Source organism: Coloeus monedula (assembly GCF_965178545.1).
Source record: "Coloeus monedula genome assembly, chromosome: 14".
NCBI lineage: Eukaryota > Metazoa > Chordata > Aves > Passeriformes > Corvidae > Coloeus > Coloeus monedula.
The window spans coordinates 14,730,036-14,743,868 of record NC_138794.1 but is presented as its reverse complement, the minus strand read 5'-3'; the positions used below and the strand labels follow the sequence as shown (position 1 = coordinate 14,743,868).

Sequence of the window (13,833 nt, the reverse complement as noted above, 5' to 3'; positions counted from 1 at the left end):
GAAAAGTTATTTTCATGCTACCTAAGGAAAAGGAAAGCTAAATTAACAGTTCTGATGTAAACCTGTGAGATTGCAAAGCACATTAGTAAAACTTTGGCTTAGAAAAAGACTATTGCATTTTTTTACAAAGTGAAAATGCTTCCCGTGAGAACTGCCACCAACTCTTGTCCTAAATTTCCATTTAAGATGACTGAGCAAATAGATCTTCTGATATTCAGTGTGGAAACTGCTACCGCATCCTGTCAGCTCTTACATTTGGAAATTTTGGATAAAACCTTTGTCTGTGTTTCCTGTTGTCAGATTATGCTTTTCCTTTCTGCATCAGTGTTGGATGCTGCTGTTATTGCTGTGTGAGCCTTTACCTAATTGTCTATTTAATAATTTCAGGATCACAGTACCCGGTTTTCCACTGCGTCAACAGAATCACTCACGAGGAGGTACCTGAGGGTTACTGTGACAGCAGCACCAAGCCCATTCCAGAAGAGGAGGCCTGCAACCTCTTCCCATGCCCAGCTTTGTAAGATACTATAAGTCAAGTGAATTAAGCCAATATCATTAAGATTTTGCATGTGAAAGAGGCTATTCTAAGTAGCAAAGTAGTTTGAACTTCTGAGTACAGTGCACTTGTGTCATAAATTGTAGTGGATTTTTTTTTCCATAGTTGTTGGTGGCCTTCTTCCCCTTCACAGGGAGCAGTAGCTTCCAGAGTAGATAAAAGGGAACCTGGCAACAAGTAGGTGTAGCAGTTTCTCAAAATGGGTGTGATTGTTCAGGCAGACACACTCTGTGTGGTCTCTGTGGGTACATTTTTCTCAACTGAGAGGCTTCTGCATATGCCTGTCTAAAGAAGAGGCTCTGTAGGTCCTGTCACTCCACATGAGATCAGTGTGCTATAGTGGCCATATTGTCATTATTTAAAGATGAGACAGTGCTCACAACAGCCCCCTTGTACATTCACCTCTCTTCCCTGAATTGAGTAGTTCTTCAGCTCCAAGACTGGTTCTGAGGTGGTGGTCCTTGTTTCCAGCACACTGATACAACCAGCTCAGGTGTGGTTTCCTTCTGAAATCACTCTTGCTATTGGGAGGCTGCAAATTGCAATTGGCCAAGCAACTTGTTTTAAATATTCAAAAATTTAAAAATAAATAAAAATTAAAAAAACAACCAAAAGGACTTTTCATCCAGGGTGTATACCAAGAAGAGAAAAGGGTTAAACCCAGTTGCCATTACAGCAACTTTGTTTTAGGTCAATTTTCTGTCTCTCTTGGGGTTATACTCTCCAGTTCTCTTCTGAGCAGCAAGTGGTCACTCCTTATCCCATGGAAGTTTCTAGTGGTGTAAGTGCCCTCACGGGCTTAGAGATATCTGATGAGCAATTTCCTAGTGCATATTAGATACTCAGGAACTTCTGAAGTCATTTTCCTGGAGATGTCTTCTCTCACCAGAAGCATTTTCCTCACCTTTTTCATTCTAATAATTCATATTCATTCAGGATAGTATCAAGAGTACAAACAAAGAAATGTGAATATTTAAGTGCAGAGATTGAGCTTGCTATCCACAAGAGTTCTGAAATAAAATGTGTAAACAGTTCAGATACTTCCTTTAGGTGTGTGTCTGTCTTCATGCTTGTAAAGAAAAAATTGAAAATCAGGTATTTATACAAAGGTGCCTAAATCGATACAGTGAAATTTTGGAATGAGAAGAATATATCTAGAGATTTTTTCAATCTCTAAAATTAATTACATTTGTTCATTGCTTATCGTCTACTATTTCAGTTTTACTGATGAATGAGTACCTGGATGGGTTTCGTGATTTTTGTGTTACTGGCCTTTTTTAGAGCCTTTGCTGCAGACAACTTTTATGCAGCACATCTTAAACTTTTGGGAAGTGTCAGTAGAGCAGTAATATATATTACAGATAGATCCTTCCGAAAACCAAGCAGCTATTACAGGCTGGAGTAACGTTTGTAATATGTCTTGAGACCATGAACTGTGTAATCTGTATCCATGCTCGTTATTACCAACCTCTGCAGGAAGGCTGTGTACACAAGTATGCGATGGTGCTTCCTAAGGGATTGTTGCACACACAGGGACCAAAGTGTGATTTTATAGGATTCTGGATCAGCATCAGAATCATATCATTCCAGTTTTGTTAAGATCGGTGGTCGAAATTCTTTGTGGAACAAAGATACCCTTTTTTTTCCACTTCAGCTGGGATATAGGAGAGTGGTCTGAGTGCAGCAAAACCTGTGGGCTCGGAATGCAGCACCGCCAGATCCTGTGCCGGCAGATCTACGCCAACCGCACACTGACAGTGCAGCAGTACCGCTGCCAGCACCTGGAGAAACCTGACACAACCAGCACCTGCCAGCTCAAGATCTGCAGCGAGTGGCAGATCAGGACAGAGTGGACCTCAGTGAGTAGGATCCATTCATTTGGGGCAGAATACCTCAGAAAGAACATGAATTTTCTTCCAGGTATCACCAATCAAATATCAATTTGGTTTTGCTTAAAACAAGTGGAATATTAAAAGCCTTGGAAATAAGCAAATCTTAGTTCAGTAAATCCCTGCTTGACTATGACAATCAGTTTCCTACCCAGAAAGATGTCTTAGCGGGAGTGAATGAGCTGTATGGTCCCAGCTCCCTGGAAAACCACTGCACAGAGTCCTGATGCAACCTCCCTTTTGTTACAGTGTTCAGTGCCTTGTGGAGTGGGGCAGAGGACTCGAGATGTGAAGTGTGTCAGCAACCTTGGGGACATTGTTGATGATGAGGAATGTAACATGAAGCTGCGGCCAAATGATATCGAGAACTGCGACATGGGCCCCTGTGCCAAGAGCTGGTTCCTCACAGAATGGAGTGACAGGGTAAGGCTTCCCAGTATCTTTATCCTGCCAAACCTTCTAAAACAAGAGCGTCAGAATGAAAAAATATTAATCTGTACAGCCATAAAAGGAATAATCTTATTTTCCATGTTTATTATTGGTCTTTTAAACATGAAAAAGCAAACAAAAAAATAATGATCCCAAGGGCTTCTTGAGTTTGTGTTTAGATACAAGAATGCATAGAAAGGGCAAGCATGTGGGTATATGGCCAAACATCCAGACTTAGAATTGGCTCTGAATCTGAACTTTCCAAAATATTGAGTGTGCTGAGATTTATTATTCTTCTTTGCTTAGTTCTGAGTCTCACGATTCAGACTCTTAAAAATTTTCCCACTGTTTTTTTAAGGGATACAGATTTGAGGCCTGATGTCTGGGTTTAAGTTCAAGCCATAAACGAATTATCTTATAGGTGTGAAAAGAGGGGAACAACCTCATAAACTCAGGCAGGCTTGATTCAGGCTCTTGTATTTTGTGAATGTGGATGTTGGGGTTAATTTTCTTCCAGTGAGTCAGATTCTCTGCATGAAAGCAATAAAACCAGTCATAATTTAAGTTATTTCATGATTGGGCTCAGAGTTGTTGTTCAGTGTGATATTTATATGCTTTCATTAACAGGCTTACAAACATGGGCTAAGAAAAGCCTGGTGTTTTGGTCCCTCTTGTGGGTGTTTGCGTATCAGTTTAATCTATAGACAAGTTCAGCCTTCAGTCTGTAAAATCCCAGTTACATCTCCCTTTGCTTTGACAAGCAATGTAATCTGTCAGTGAAGCTGTAAGATTACATTCATAACTTCATGATTTCATTGTTTAGATCACTTTGTGGTAGTACCTCTGAAAGCCAGGAGTGTGAGGCTCACAGGTTGTGCTTTCGTTTGGACACTCAGAAGATTTTCCCCACATGGTTTAGATGCAGAGATGGAGCAGGAACTTCACAAGTAGGGCAGGGACCTGCTATGTCACAGAGCACAGTAAAAGGCAGATCTTGCTATAAGGTCTGCAAAATTTTCAGCCCCTAGACAACTCGAATAGGTTTTTTAAAGAAAGCAAAAATACAGACTGCTAAATCTGTGGTGGTGTGACTTTTTTTTCCTGTGTGTGCTCTTGCGTACTGTGGACAGAACAATACCAGGAGAAGCAGAGGTATTAGTGCAAAGGGCAAAGATTTTGCTGTAGGGAAATGGCAGTGCTTTTTTTATTTCTGCCTTTTTTTTTTTTTTTTTTTGCTTATAGATCTGTTCTTTGTACAATGCTGTTAAATCCATTCTACCCTCAAAGACATCATTTGGCCCAACTGCTATCACCCAGTGCAGTTCCACCACATAAAGTACAGACATCGCAGTGAAAACTCTAGCACCATTCTCTTCATTACTCTACACTGATATGTTGTACTCTGCAGAATTAAAAGCAGCTTTTGAGCTGAAGGTTATACCTGTAGAATGTTATTATGCTTACTTAAACGTGTTAAATGAGACGTAGAAGTGAAACAGGTAGTGTGGAAAATGTTGGAGTTTTTTTCTTACCACAAACTTTTTAGGGCCGGAGAGTAAAGAATGGATTTTGTTACCTTCTCAGTTTATATAAGTGTACAGATTAATTTCTTCCAAATGCTTGCTACTGTAGTTGGCATTATTCACCATCACTTCTGCCAGGAGTGGGTTTGGAGTTTGATTCACAAAGAGGATGTAAGAAACAGCTTATTTCAGGAAAAAAGTAGATTTGAGGTGGAATATGCAAGATCTCCTAAGATTTACACATACCTCATAACTTGGATGTTCTGACACTAAGTGGCAGTGATTACAGTGGCAGGCAGTGAAATACAGGAGCAGTGAACAGCTTTGCGAAGTCCTTTGGCCATTAGCTTTCATCTTGAACCTTGGAAGGGCTGTGTCTTAGGAGCAGAAGTCTCTCTTTCTTTGTAGAGGAGTGTGTTTCTGTTAAAAAACAAGAGAAGAATTCTGTCATGGGCTAGAAAATGGGCATTCTCACGTGTATGGGCTTTGCATGTGTCATTTCCCCAAACAATTCCTTAAAAAGTACTTTAAGCTAAGCCACACTTCAGCAATAAGCATAGATCAGCGATGAGCAGCCACAAATGGTTCAGATAAGCAGCCAAAAGTTCAAATGCTTTAAAAAGCCTTGTTCAAACCTCTTGAGTCTGCAAAACTGTGGTGGAAATCTCACAAGAACAGACCTTCTTTGTGAGATTTATTACATGCCTACTTCAAGTCCCAGCTGGAAATACCACAGAACAGTCTTTCCCATTGTATTTTGACATTTCAGCTGTGCCTAGAAATAAGAGGTAAAAGAACTTACCATAACTTCTGGAACTTTGAAATGGTTGAGTTCAAACTTAGTTACAGCTGTAAGAGAAGGCCTTCTCTGAACCCACTCTGCAAACAGTGTACATGTGTACAGTTGCACATGCAGCAAGTAGAGATTTCCAGGAGCCTGTCAGATACTGGTTAGGCACGTACTTCCTCTTTCAGCAAGGGATAGATCAGCCTTCCCTGTCTGGATTGATGGGATGCATGGTCCATTACAATATAGCCTTGGTTAACTAGCGTAACACCAAGAAAAAAGCAGAGCAACATAAAAATTACAGTTGTCTTTGCTGGCAACAGATGTTCAATTTCAGGATTTGATAACTGTAGTACATATGTGTGCAAAATTTGAAAAGGGTATTCTTTAACACTGTTTTAAGAAAAGAACATGGTGTAATTTAGGAATGTTGAAAAGATCTTGTGTTTTCTTATTTTACTGAAACCTTGCAAAGGTTTAATTGATGCAAAAATCATGCTAGTTACCTATATTATCATTAACAGTTTCTGTGGTTCTGAATTATATATTTACATTTCCCTAAATGTAACTTAAGCAATATAGCATAAAAAAAGCGCTTTAAAAGCTGCAGAGCACACACAAATTTGAGTGTAGGAGTTGTGTTTCTGTCCCAGGGTGGGCTGTATGTTGCTTTAGCCTGTAACTTGGTTACCTTCTTGCTGTGTTCCCCAGTCTTGTTTTCCCACGACGTATTTATGTATTTTATGGGCCACCTGTTTGGCCCCATGGCATTGACCTCCTTGGTGTTGGTTTCTGCACACATTGAATTTTTATATATGTAATTAAAAACCCTTTCGTGTTCCTAAGACAATACAGCTCTTGATTTGTGATATTTTGATAAACCGGTTTCAGAGTCCATTGTGTGTGTGTTACACAAAATACTTTTCCTGCAAAGCTCAAGAGGTGTGTGGCCACCATGTGCACACTGGAAAGGAAGGAGGGAAAGCAATTCATTCTTGGGAAACAAACACTTCTTTTCTGAAAAGTATATACTCTTGTTCCTTGTATGGGAAGTAGGTCTAAACACCATATACTGATATCCTGCAGGCTCAGTCTTGAGAGAAGCGGAAATTTTTACCCATTTCAATGGAAAAGATTACAGGTTAAAAGTCTGCAGTAGCAAAGTGAGACTGGTCTTACTTTGTCTGTGCCTGTCTCTGCATTTATTGCTCTATCTTGAGCATAAATGAGAGAATTAACTTAAGTTTCATGGCTTTGACTTCTCCATGATCTTTAACCTCTTTTGCCTATAGAGAGTCTGGACAAACTTTTGTGATATTTTTATGTGCATTTGTAGAAAGATTGCTTCCTGTCTCATAATTCTCTAAAGATGTCATACTGCATTAAAACAGCAGAGTTCCACCAAACAGCATCCATTAATCAGTAGAGTAAATCTGGTGAACCTTACTGAACTTAGCAACAAAATGGGATTGATGGGAGCAGATGAGATTCTTGCAAACATTTCACATGACTGATTCTTTGACAGCTCTAATTGCTGGAAAGTTTACTTCTCCTATGGGTCAGGAGCGGGAAACTGCATTGTCCTGATTTACAGCAATGGGAGACTCACCAATGTTTCCTTCCAGCTAACTGGAGCATTCCCCTCCTGCATTTTTGTTTATTCCTCATTGCCATCTCCTCTGTTCATTTGTTTCTCATTTTATGTTTAGAGCCTACTTAGAAGAGAAGCCAAAATACAAACAATTCTTAGATGTTAATGAGATTCTGTGGCCAAAATAAAATCTTGGGAAGAAAGAAAAAAACACTGCACGTCAGGGAACATAATCAAAACAAACCAAACACATGCTCTGGATTTCACTCTTCATTAAAAAGAGTAACAGCAATGCTTCTGTAATAATCTTCTGCAAGTGAACTGTAGTAAAAGGAGAACTTCATAAAAATCAATGGTTTATTCCTCTCAATTCTAAACATTGCCTAAAAGCTTCAAGTGGGTTTTTTAACCAAATGTGGAACCACCAATGAATATTGTGGCTTACACTTGTCTTTCACTGCTTTTTATCTAAATCTGAATACTTCACTTAAAATCTCCTGAATCTTGGGGGAAAAAAGAAAAATCACCATTAAGCTTGTGCAAGAGTTCATTATTTTTTATTATCACTGTTTATTTGTTTTAGTATAAAATGAAAACAAGATAAAATACCCCTTTTCATTGATTTCATGTGGGATTCATATGGAAATAGAAGGTTTGCATTCTTTATGTGTAAATATGTAACTCACTTCATAATTTGCAATGGAATATACAGCCAGGAGGGTTTTGATAGAAGGGTGGCCAAGGTCTACAGAGATTTGTGTTTCCTTCTGTAGACCTGGCCTTGCTTTGCCCCAGTTCAGCCCCTAAAGCCTGCCTGGCTTTACCTGTGGCCCGGTGTTGCAGGGAGGATGGCGCGCAGGGGCAAAACAGGGGCCACATGATCAGGCAAGATGCCAGTGATGAGGCAGGTGCATGGTCAAGCTGGGAAGTCCATTGAGTGACAGAACCCAGGGTCGGACCCAGCCCAGTGATCCTGGGGCAGGCCTGTGGGAATGAGGGTCCGGCTGGGGAGTGAGTCCCGGAGGGGGGATCAGGGAAGTGCAGGCTGTGGCTGGGAAAAGGCACCTCTCCGAGGAAGCCCAGACAAGGACTGGTGGAGCAGGGCCTAGGTTAAAGGGAGATCTGGGCCATGAGCAAGGCGTGGCTGGGGCCCAGGTGAGGCTACAATGTGCAGGTGCATCCAGGCCCTGAGCAGTGCTGGCAGCTCTCCAGAGGGGTTATGGTGTGAGCCAGAGCAGTGAAGAAGTCTCTTCCCTGCTGGTAATTACTTCAGAGGGCATTGGTATTGTTAGCTTGGAAGGATGCCATGGAACTGCTGGACTGACCCAGCACCTGCTGTATGCATAGGTGCACTCTAAAGGGAAACAATTTAAATCTAGGTATCAAAAATGTTTTGACAATGCAAAAGGATATTTTTTCCTACACTCTCTTTTAATTTTTTTTTTCTTTTTTAAGAAAAGGCAGCTCTCAGTGGGTTTATGTCCTTTGAAAATCTGCCCCAGTCTTGGAACTGTGGCAGAAGTGGTCTTCTGAAATACAATTTTGAGTGTATTATTGGAAAAACAAAGGTTACATTATCTGTCTAAAATCCCTTCTGAAATGGATTTTCTCAGAGTAGGTCAAATAATGCTAAGGAGTTTTACAGATGTATTTGAAACATAGATCTTCATTTTTATTTTTTGCAGTAGTGTAACATCAGCAGGATGACTGATAAAAATCTGTACTATCTTGTGAGGAATAATTAAGGTGATGAAGGTTAAAAGTGTGGTAAACAGAAGTCCTGCACAAATGGGGGTATTTTACAATTGTTTGTTACTTAAAAATTTAATTAAGGTTAGCAGTGATGCTGAGGCCTGGGTGAAAGGACTCTCGAAGCCCAGTAGACTTCCTGTTGCCACTTTCCTGTGGGCTGTTGCCCCATTTGAGGGTAATGAGTAGGGCTGGCACATTAGTGAAGGGGAACTGGCGCTGTTAAAAGGGATTTTTTTTGCTCTACCCTTGCCTTGTAGCTGTGACAAAATTCAAGCTTCCACTTACAGTTTTCCAAGTTTGCAGGAACTTGTCTTATTTTCCTGGACTGCTGCTCAGTTGTCTTCTGACACCTATCAGAGCCCTGAATGAGGGGTTTTATTTTTGGTTTTTAATGGGTATGGAAAGCTTCTGAAATTGAACTCATGAGGGAAGGACCTCAGGAAGAGGAAAAATGGCAGACTCCTTAAAACACAGACAGAGGTTTCTGAGGAATTTCTGCCAATTAAAACAAGACCGTGAAACAAAATATCTTTAATAATAGGACCAGAATAAAGCTGCAGCTTGTGAAAGTTCCTCATGTTTCACAATGTTAGGTTATGGCAGTTACTGTGTATTAATGCAACAAATCAATGGCACCAAATTGAAAGTAATGGGTGTGTCAATTGTAAAAACCATGGGGAGAGGATTCATTATGCAGCTCTCTGCATAATGGATGCCTTGGACTTTAGAAATCCATGGTCTTCACATAGAAGATTTTTGCTGAGAAGGAGATAAAAACATGAAAAAACAAATACATAATGTGAAACATTCAGGTTTAAGTTTGCTTTGTAAATCCTTAGAGGGTAGTTAATCTGTAGTAAAATCTTGCAGGAGAGAGTGGAACAACCCTATACCTTCCCATTTGGTATTTCCTCTGTTATTTGATACGCAAGCCTAGTTCATAACATAATCATTTAAAAGGTAAGACTAGGGAGATTTTCTGGATGACTTTACAGACTAAATTTGTTCCCTGCTCTAGTTTGCAAAGCAGAAAAGCAAACTAGATTGTCAAATGAAAATTAGTTAGCAATAAGAAAAGTATTTGCAGAGCACATTCATCGTTCTCTCTGCTTAATGTAATTGAACATACTTGCTGAGGATGGAATGGGAACAGCCACAGAATTGATTTCAGCACGGTTAGGTTTGAGTGGGAGCCACGGTGTGGGGCTCAGCTCACCTGGGAGTGGCCTGTCTGAAATGGATGAGCACAATTTACATCATTCTTGTATTTTCAAGATTTTGCTGCTTTACTTTGAAAAGGCCTCCTTAGCCATGAAATCGGTTTGCTGAGCAGGTAAATCTATTTTACATACCTGCATGAAAGTGGAAAATTTTGTAGTGCACCACCAACAAAAAAGGCTCATTAGGTTACTTCTAGGCATCATTTAAGAGAAGCTTAATTATTTGATCTTGCAGATGGAGGAAGAAACCTGAATTTCTAGTTTTTCAAAAATTGTACTTTGTTAGAAAAATTGCTTCTGAAGAGTTGAATCACTTCTTTAGTTTTCTAGGCATTCCATTTCAGTAAATCTTTGCTGTTCTATTTGAACATCTTGTGAAAGGAATCAACTTGCTGATAGGAAAAGTGGTTTTCTATTCTGTATCTGTGAAATAAATGTAACATGACTACATGTTTCACACAAGTAACCAGTGTTCCTCTGCACAAGTGAATAAAGAGCAGTTTGCAACCAACAGTATTTTCAGTCACTGGTCTCTCGAGAGAAGATGAGGGACTCTATTGGTTGGTCTTGTTGTTAATAATGGTGTTGTCGTGGCATCTGCAGTTTTGCAGCTGACTATGGGCAGTGAACCCTGACACTGTTACCAATGGCAGCTAAATCATGTTAATGGTCGACTTTGTGTCTCATTACCAGTTTTTTGACTCACTCAATATAATTTTAAAAATGTTCCAGTGCAGAGTTACATTTATTCACAAGGAGTGTAGTTCTCATTGTGGAAGTAATACACAGTTTCTCCTAATTACATTTTATATTATAAATAAAATCTGAAATTGCAATCAAATGCTTCTTTTTCTCCCATATATTACATATTTATATGTGGGTTTCTTTGCATGGGTAATATAATTGCTTTGCTTAACTTCTGTTATATACATATCTTTCAAAGATATGCACAAAGGTTTTTCTTTTATGTTAATGGTCTAGACATGAAATGCCAAATGCATTTTAACAGAAAGCAAAAGGGAAGATTAAGAAATAATTAAGCAACAAAGGAACAGTCAAACACGAGAATTTCTTATTTCCTTGGCATGTTTCTGTTTTTTAAATGTCAGTAGCTTGGTGCTGCTTAGGACAGTGAAATATCAGAGACTTTCCTCCTGCAGTAGATGAAAGAGCAAACTCTAAGGGCATAAATGGAATTTATCCTGTGATTTGTGGATGACATCCATACTGTCTCTGAATATGTGACATAATCTGCATATCACTGTTTAGGAAGAGCTTTCAGAATTTAGCAGTGTAACTTTGAGAATGGTGAACATTAGTTACTGGAAAGTCTTATCATTAAAAGGCAACATTGAATGGACATAAGCTTCCATGGCCACCTCTTCTAAAACTAATTAAAAACTTACAGTTGAAACAGGTTGGGCAGTAAATAACTGGTGGTAGCTACAGTTGTTTATTGAGAATTTACTTGAATCTTTTGAAACCAGCTGTCAAAAAAATTTGTAGTTTTCTACTTTACTGTGCTGTCAGACTCTGTCAAGTTGTTATATGGAAAAGTTCCAGGGTGTACTGTGCAGTCACTTTACTCCCGGTGCCACAGCCCTCTGAGTCTTCCTAACCTTGTCCTTTCAGCCAGTGTGAGATCCACTTGGCTGACAGCTTGCATGGTTGAAGGAGAAACTCGGTGAACAAGTCAAAGGCTGAAATAGGACTGCTGCCTTTTATTGAAATTATCCATTCTCAGAGCTTTTAATTAGGGTGAAAAAAGATGAATAAAATTAAAACTGAAAGAATTTATGGATAGGAGGAAGGAAGGAAAAGTAACAAAGCTTACAAAAACTGTAAAACGAGATTTCTTTCTTAGCTAATTCTTTCATTTTTGACTGTAAAGACAGGTACTACTAGTAGTGTTTTCAGAAGTATGATACTGTAAGACAATTTGCTACAGCTGAATTACAAGTAAAAATAATTGACTTCGTGTAAATGATTGACTTCCATGACTGTTGCTTGTCATTGCGTTGTGCAGTCTGGGGAGCACACAGGTGACCGTGTCGTGTCTCTTGCTCGCAGTGCTCTGCAGAGTGCGGGGACGGGATCCGCACGCGCTCCGTGGTTTGCATGACCAACCACGTCAGCAGTTTGCCTCTGGAAGGCTGTGGCAACAACAGACCCTCGGAAACAACTCCCTGTAATAACGGGCCCTGCACTGGGAAAGTGGAGTGGTTTGCAGGGGGCTGGACACAGGTAAGCCAAGTTCTGTATCTAACATATCTGCTGCTTTTCTACTGGTATTTTACTTTTAAACTTGTGGGTTTATGCAATGAATATGTGTGCTGTAAGGTATTTCTTCATTTCTCTAGAGTATCTGGGCATTTTTTTTCCTGTATTTTACTGAGTTGATGTTCGGTGCTTTTCAGCATCTGCTGGGTTTTTTACTTTGATTAAAAAAAAGATTTTGTTCTTCTTCTCCTCTCTATCTTCATTTTTTATTTTTCATCTACTGACCCTACATATTTATGAAATGAATGATGACAGAATGCTGCTTAGCATGTTCAGGTGACAGGTTTGCAACTTCTAAAGTAGAGCCTTTGTGATCATGCTTAAATGCGGGAAAATACGTACCTATGCATTTATATGAATATGGAATTTCCAACAGGTAAGGCAAAAAACAGTGGCTACATCAGAAAGTTAGCTTTGGTATTGTTGTGCTGAAAGTCATTACAATAGGCAAAAGGACAAATTTTGGTTAGTGGCCTCTATACTGATGCTCTTTCCTTGAAGCAGATTCTTCCCTTTATCCACATCTAGTAGTCCTTCATGTTCCAAATAAACATTTCTGCTGTCAGGCACAAAGGCATTTCAGAAGCTGTTGGCTCATGCCCCAGGCATTTATGTCCCTTTGTGTAGGCTCTGGCATAGCCTGGAGAGCCTTTGGGGCTGCTGGTGCCAGCACTTGTGGAGCTGTGCTGTTAAGTCGCTGCACTGCAGATCCCACGGTCCTTCCAGGAGATAAGGAGCTGGAAATTAAACTGGTACAGCTAAAGGGAAGATTACAGGGCTACTACTATGCTAATGCTTTCAAGTGTAAGTGATAATTATTGTGTATAAGAATATGTGTAAGAATAATAAAAAAATTCAAATTTAAAAAATCTTTTTCTGCAGTTCTAATAACAGATGAAATCCAGGCCTTGTTACTCAGACTTCTCCAGATGGTGAACAGGAACTCTCTACTCATTTTTGCTGCCCTGGAGAGGTGTTCAGTCAGAGCATCCTGACTGTTCTTTTAATTCCCCTTCTTTCTTTGCATGGAATTGAATTGTTTGATGCACACAAGGGTGCAAAGTCTTTACTGACCCAAAAGCAATGTCTGACAACATCAATTCTACCAGACAAGTTCTGGCTTTTAATAGCAAAATGAGACCAGTCAGTAGGGCAGAGCAGGGGCTAAGGTGGGGTGTTCAGATAACTGCCTGTAGGAGGAACCATTAAAAGACAGCAGTAACTGAGAGGTTCTATGTTAAAGAATGTGCAGTTACTGTACTTCCTGTAGAATTTATTTGGGTGCATTTATCTTAAGGTTCTTCAATCAGCTCAAGAGTTTTGTGGGAATCTGGTAAAGGGATTGTAAACTCTACCAAAAATACCAACAAAATCCCCAGTGTTAGAAACATTTGATTGGTTTAGGCTGGAAAAGGCCTTCTTAAAATCATAGTCCTTTATGCAACATAGAAACAAATATGTTCCTGTAATCATCTTCTAAAAACCTTTCTACAAGTGCCAGAAACAGTGTTGTGTGTGTACTTAACCTTTAAATGGGCAGTAGGAATCCAAGCGAGTCAAATTCACTTTTCAGATCTGGAACCAACAGTACATCACATAGATACTTGCAAACATGAAAATAACACCCTGGCAGATCAAGGCATTTTCTAAAACCAGCACAGAATGTAAGGCTTTGTAAAGCTGCAAAACTGTGCTCTGACCTTATAACCCTCCAAAGTTCAGTGCAGCACATATGATCCTGCTTCAGCAAGAAGCAGTAACACTATTTATGGAGAAAGGGAATTACACTTCTCCTCTGATTACAAA

General features: G+C 39.7%; 1 protein-coding gene across 2 annotated transcripts in view; it reads left to right on the top strand.

Moving 5' to 3' along the window:
- Positions 1-13,833, top strand: part of THSD4 (thrombospondin type 1 domain containing 4) — a 244,065-nt gene that overhangs the window by 221,157 nt on the left and 9,075 nt on the right. For both annotated transcript variants that reach the window (XM_082290825.1, XM_082290826.1), the window contains 4 exons: positions 388-517; positions 2,211-2,415; positions 2,695-2,868; positions 11,818-11,991. In XM_082290825.1, coding sequence (XP_082146951.1) covers positions 388-517; positions 2,211-2,415; positions 2,695-2,868; positions 11,818-11,991 — 683 coding nt within the window. The remainder of the gene's footprint in view (positions 1-387; positions 518-2,210; positions 2,416-2,694; positions 2,869-11,817; positions 11,992-13,833) is intronic.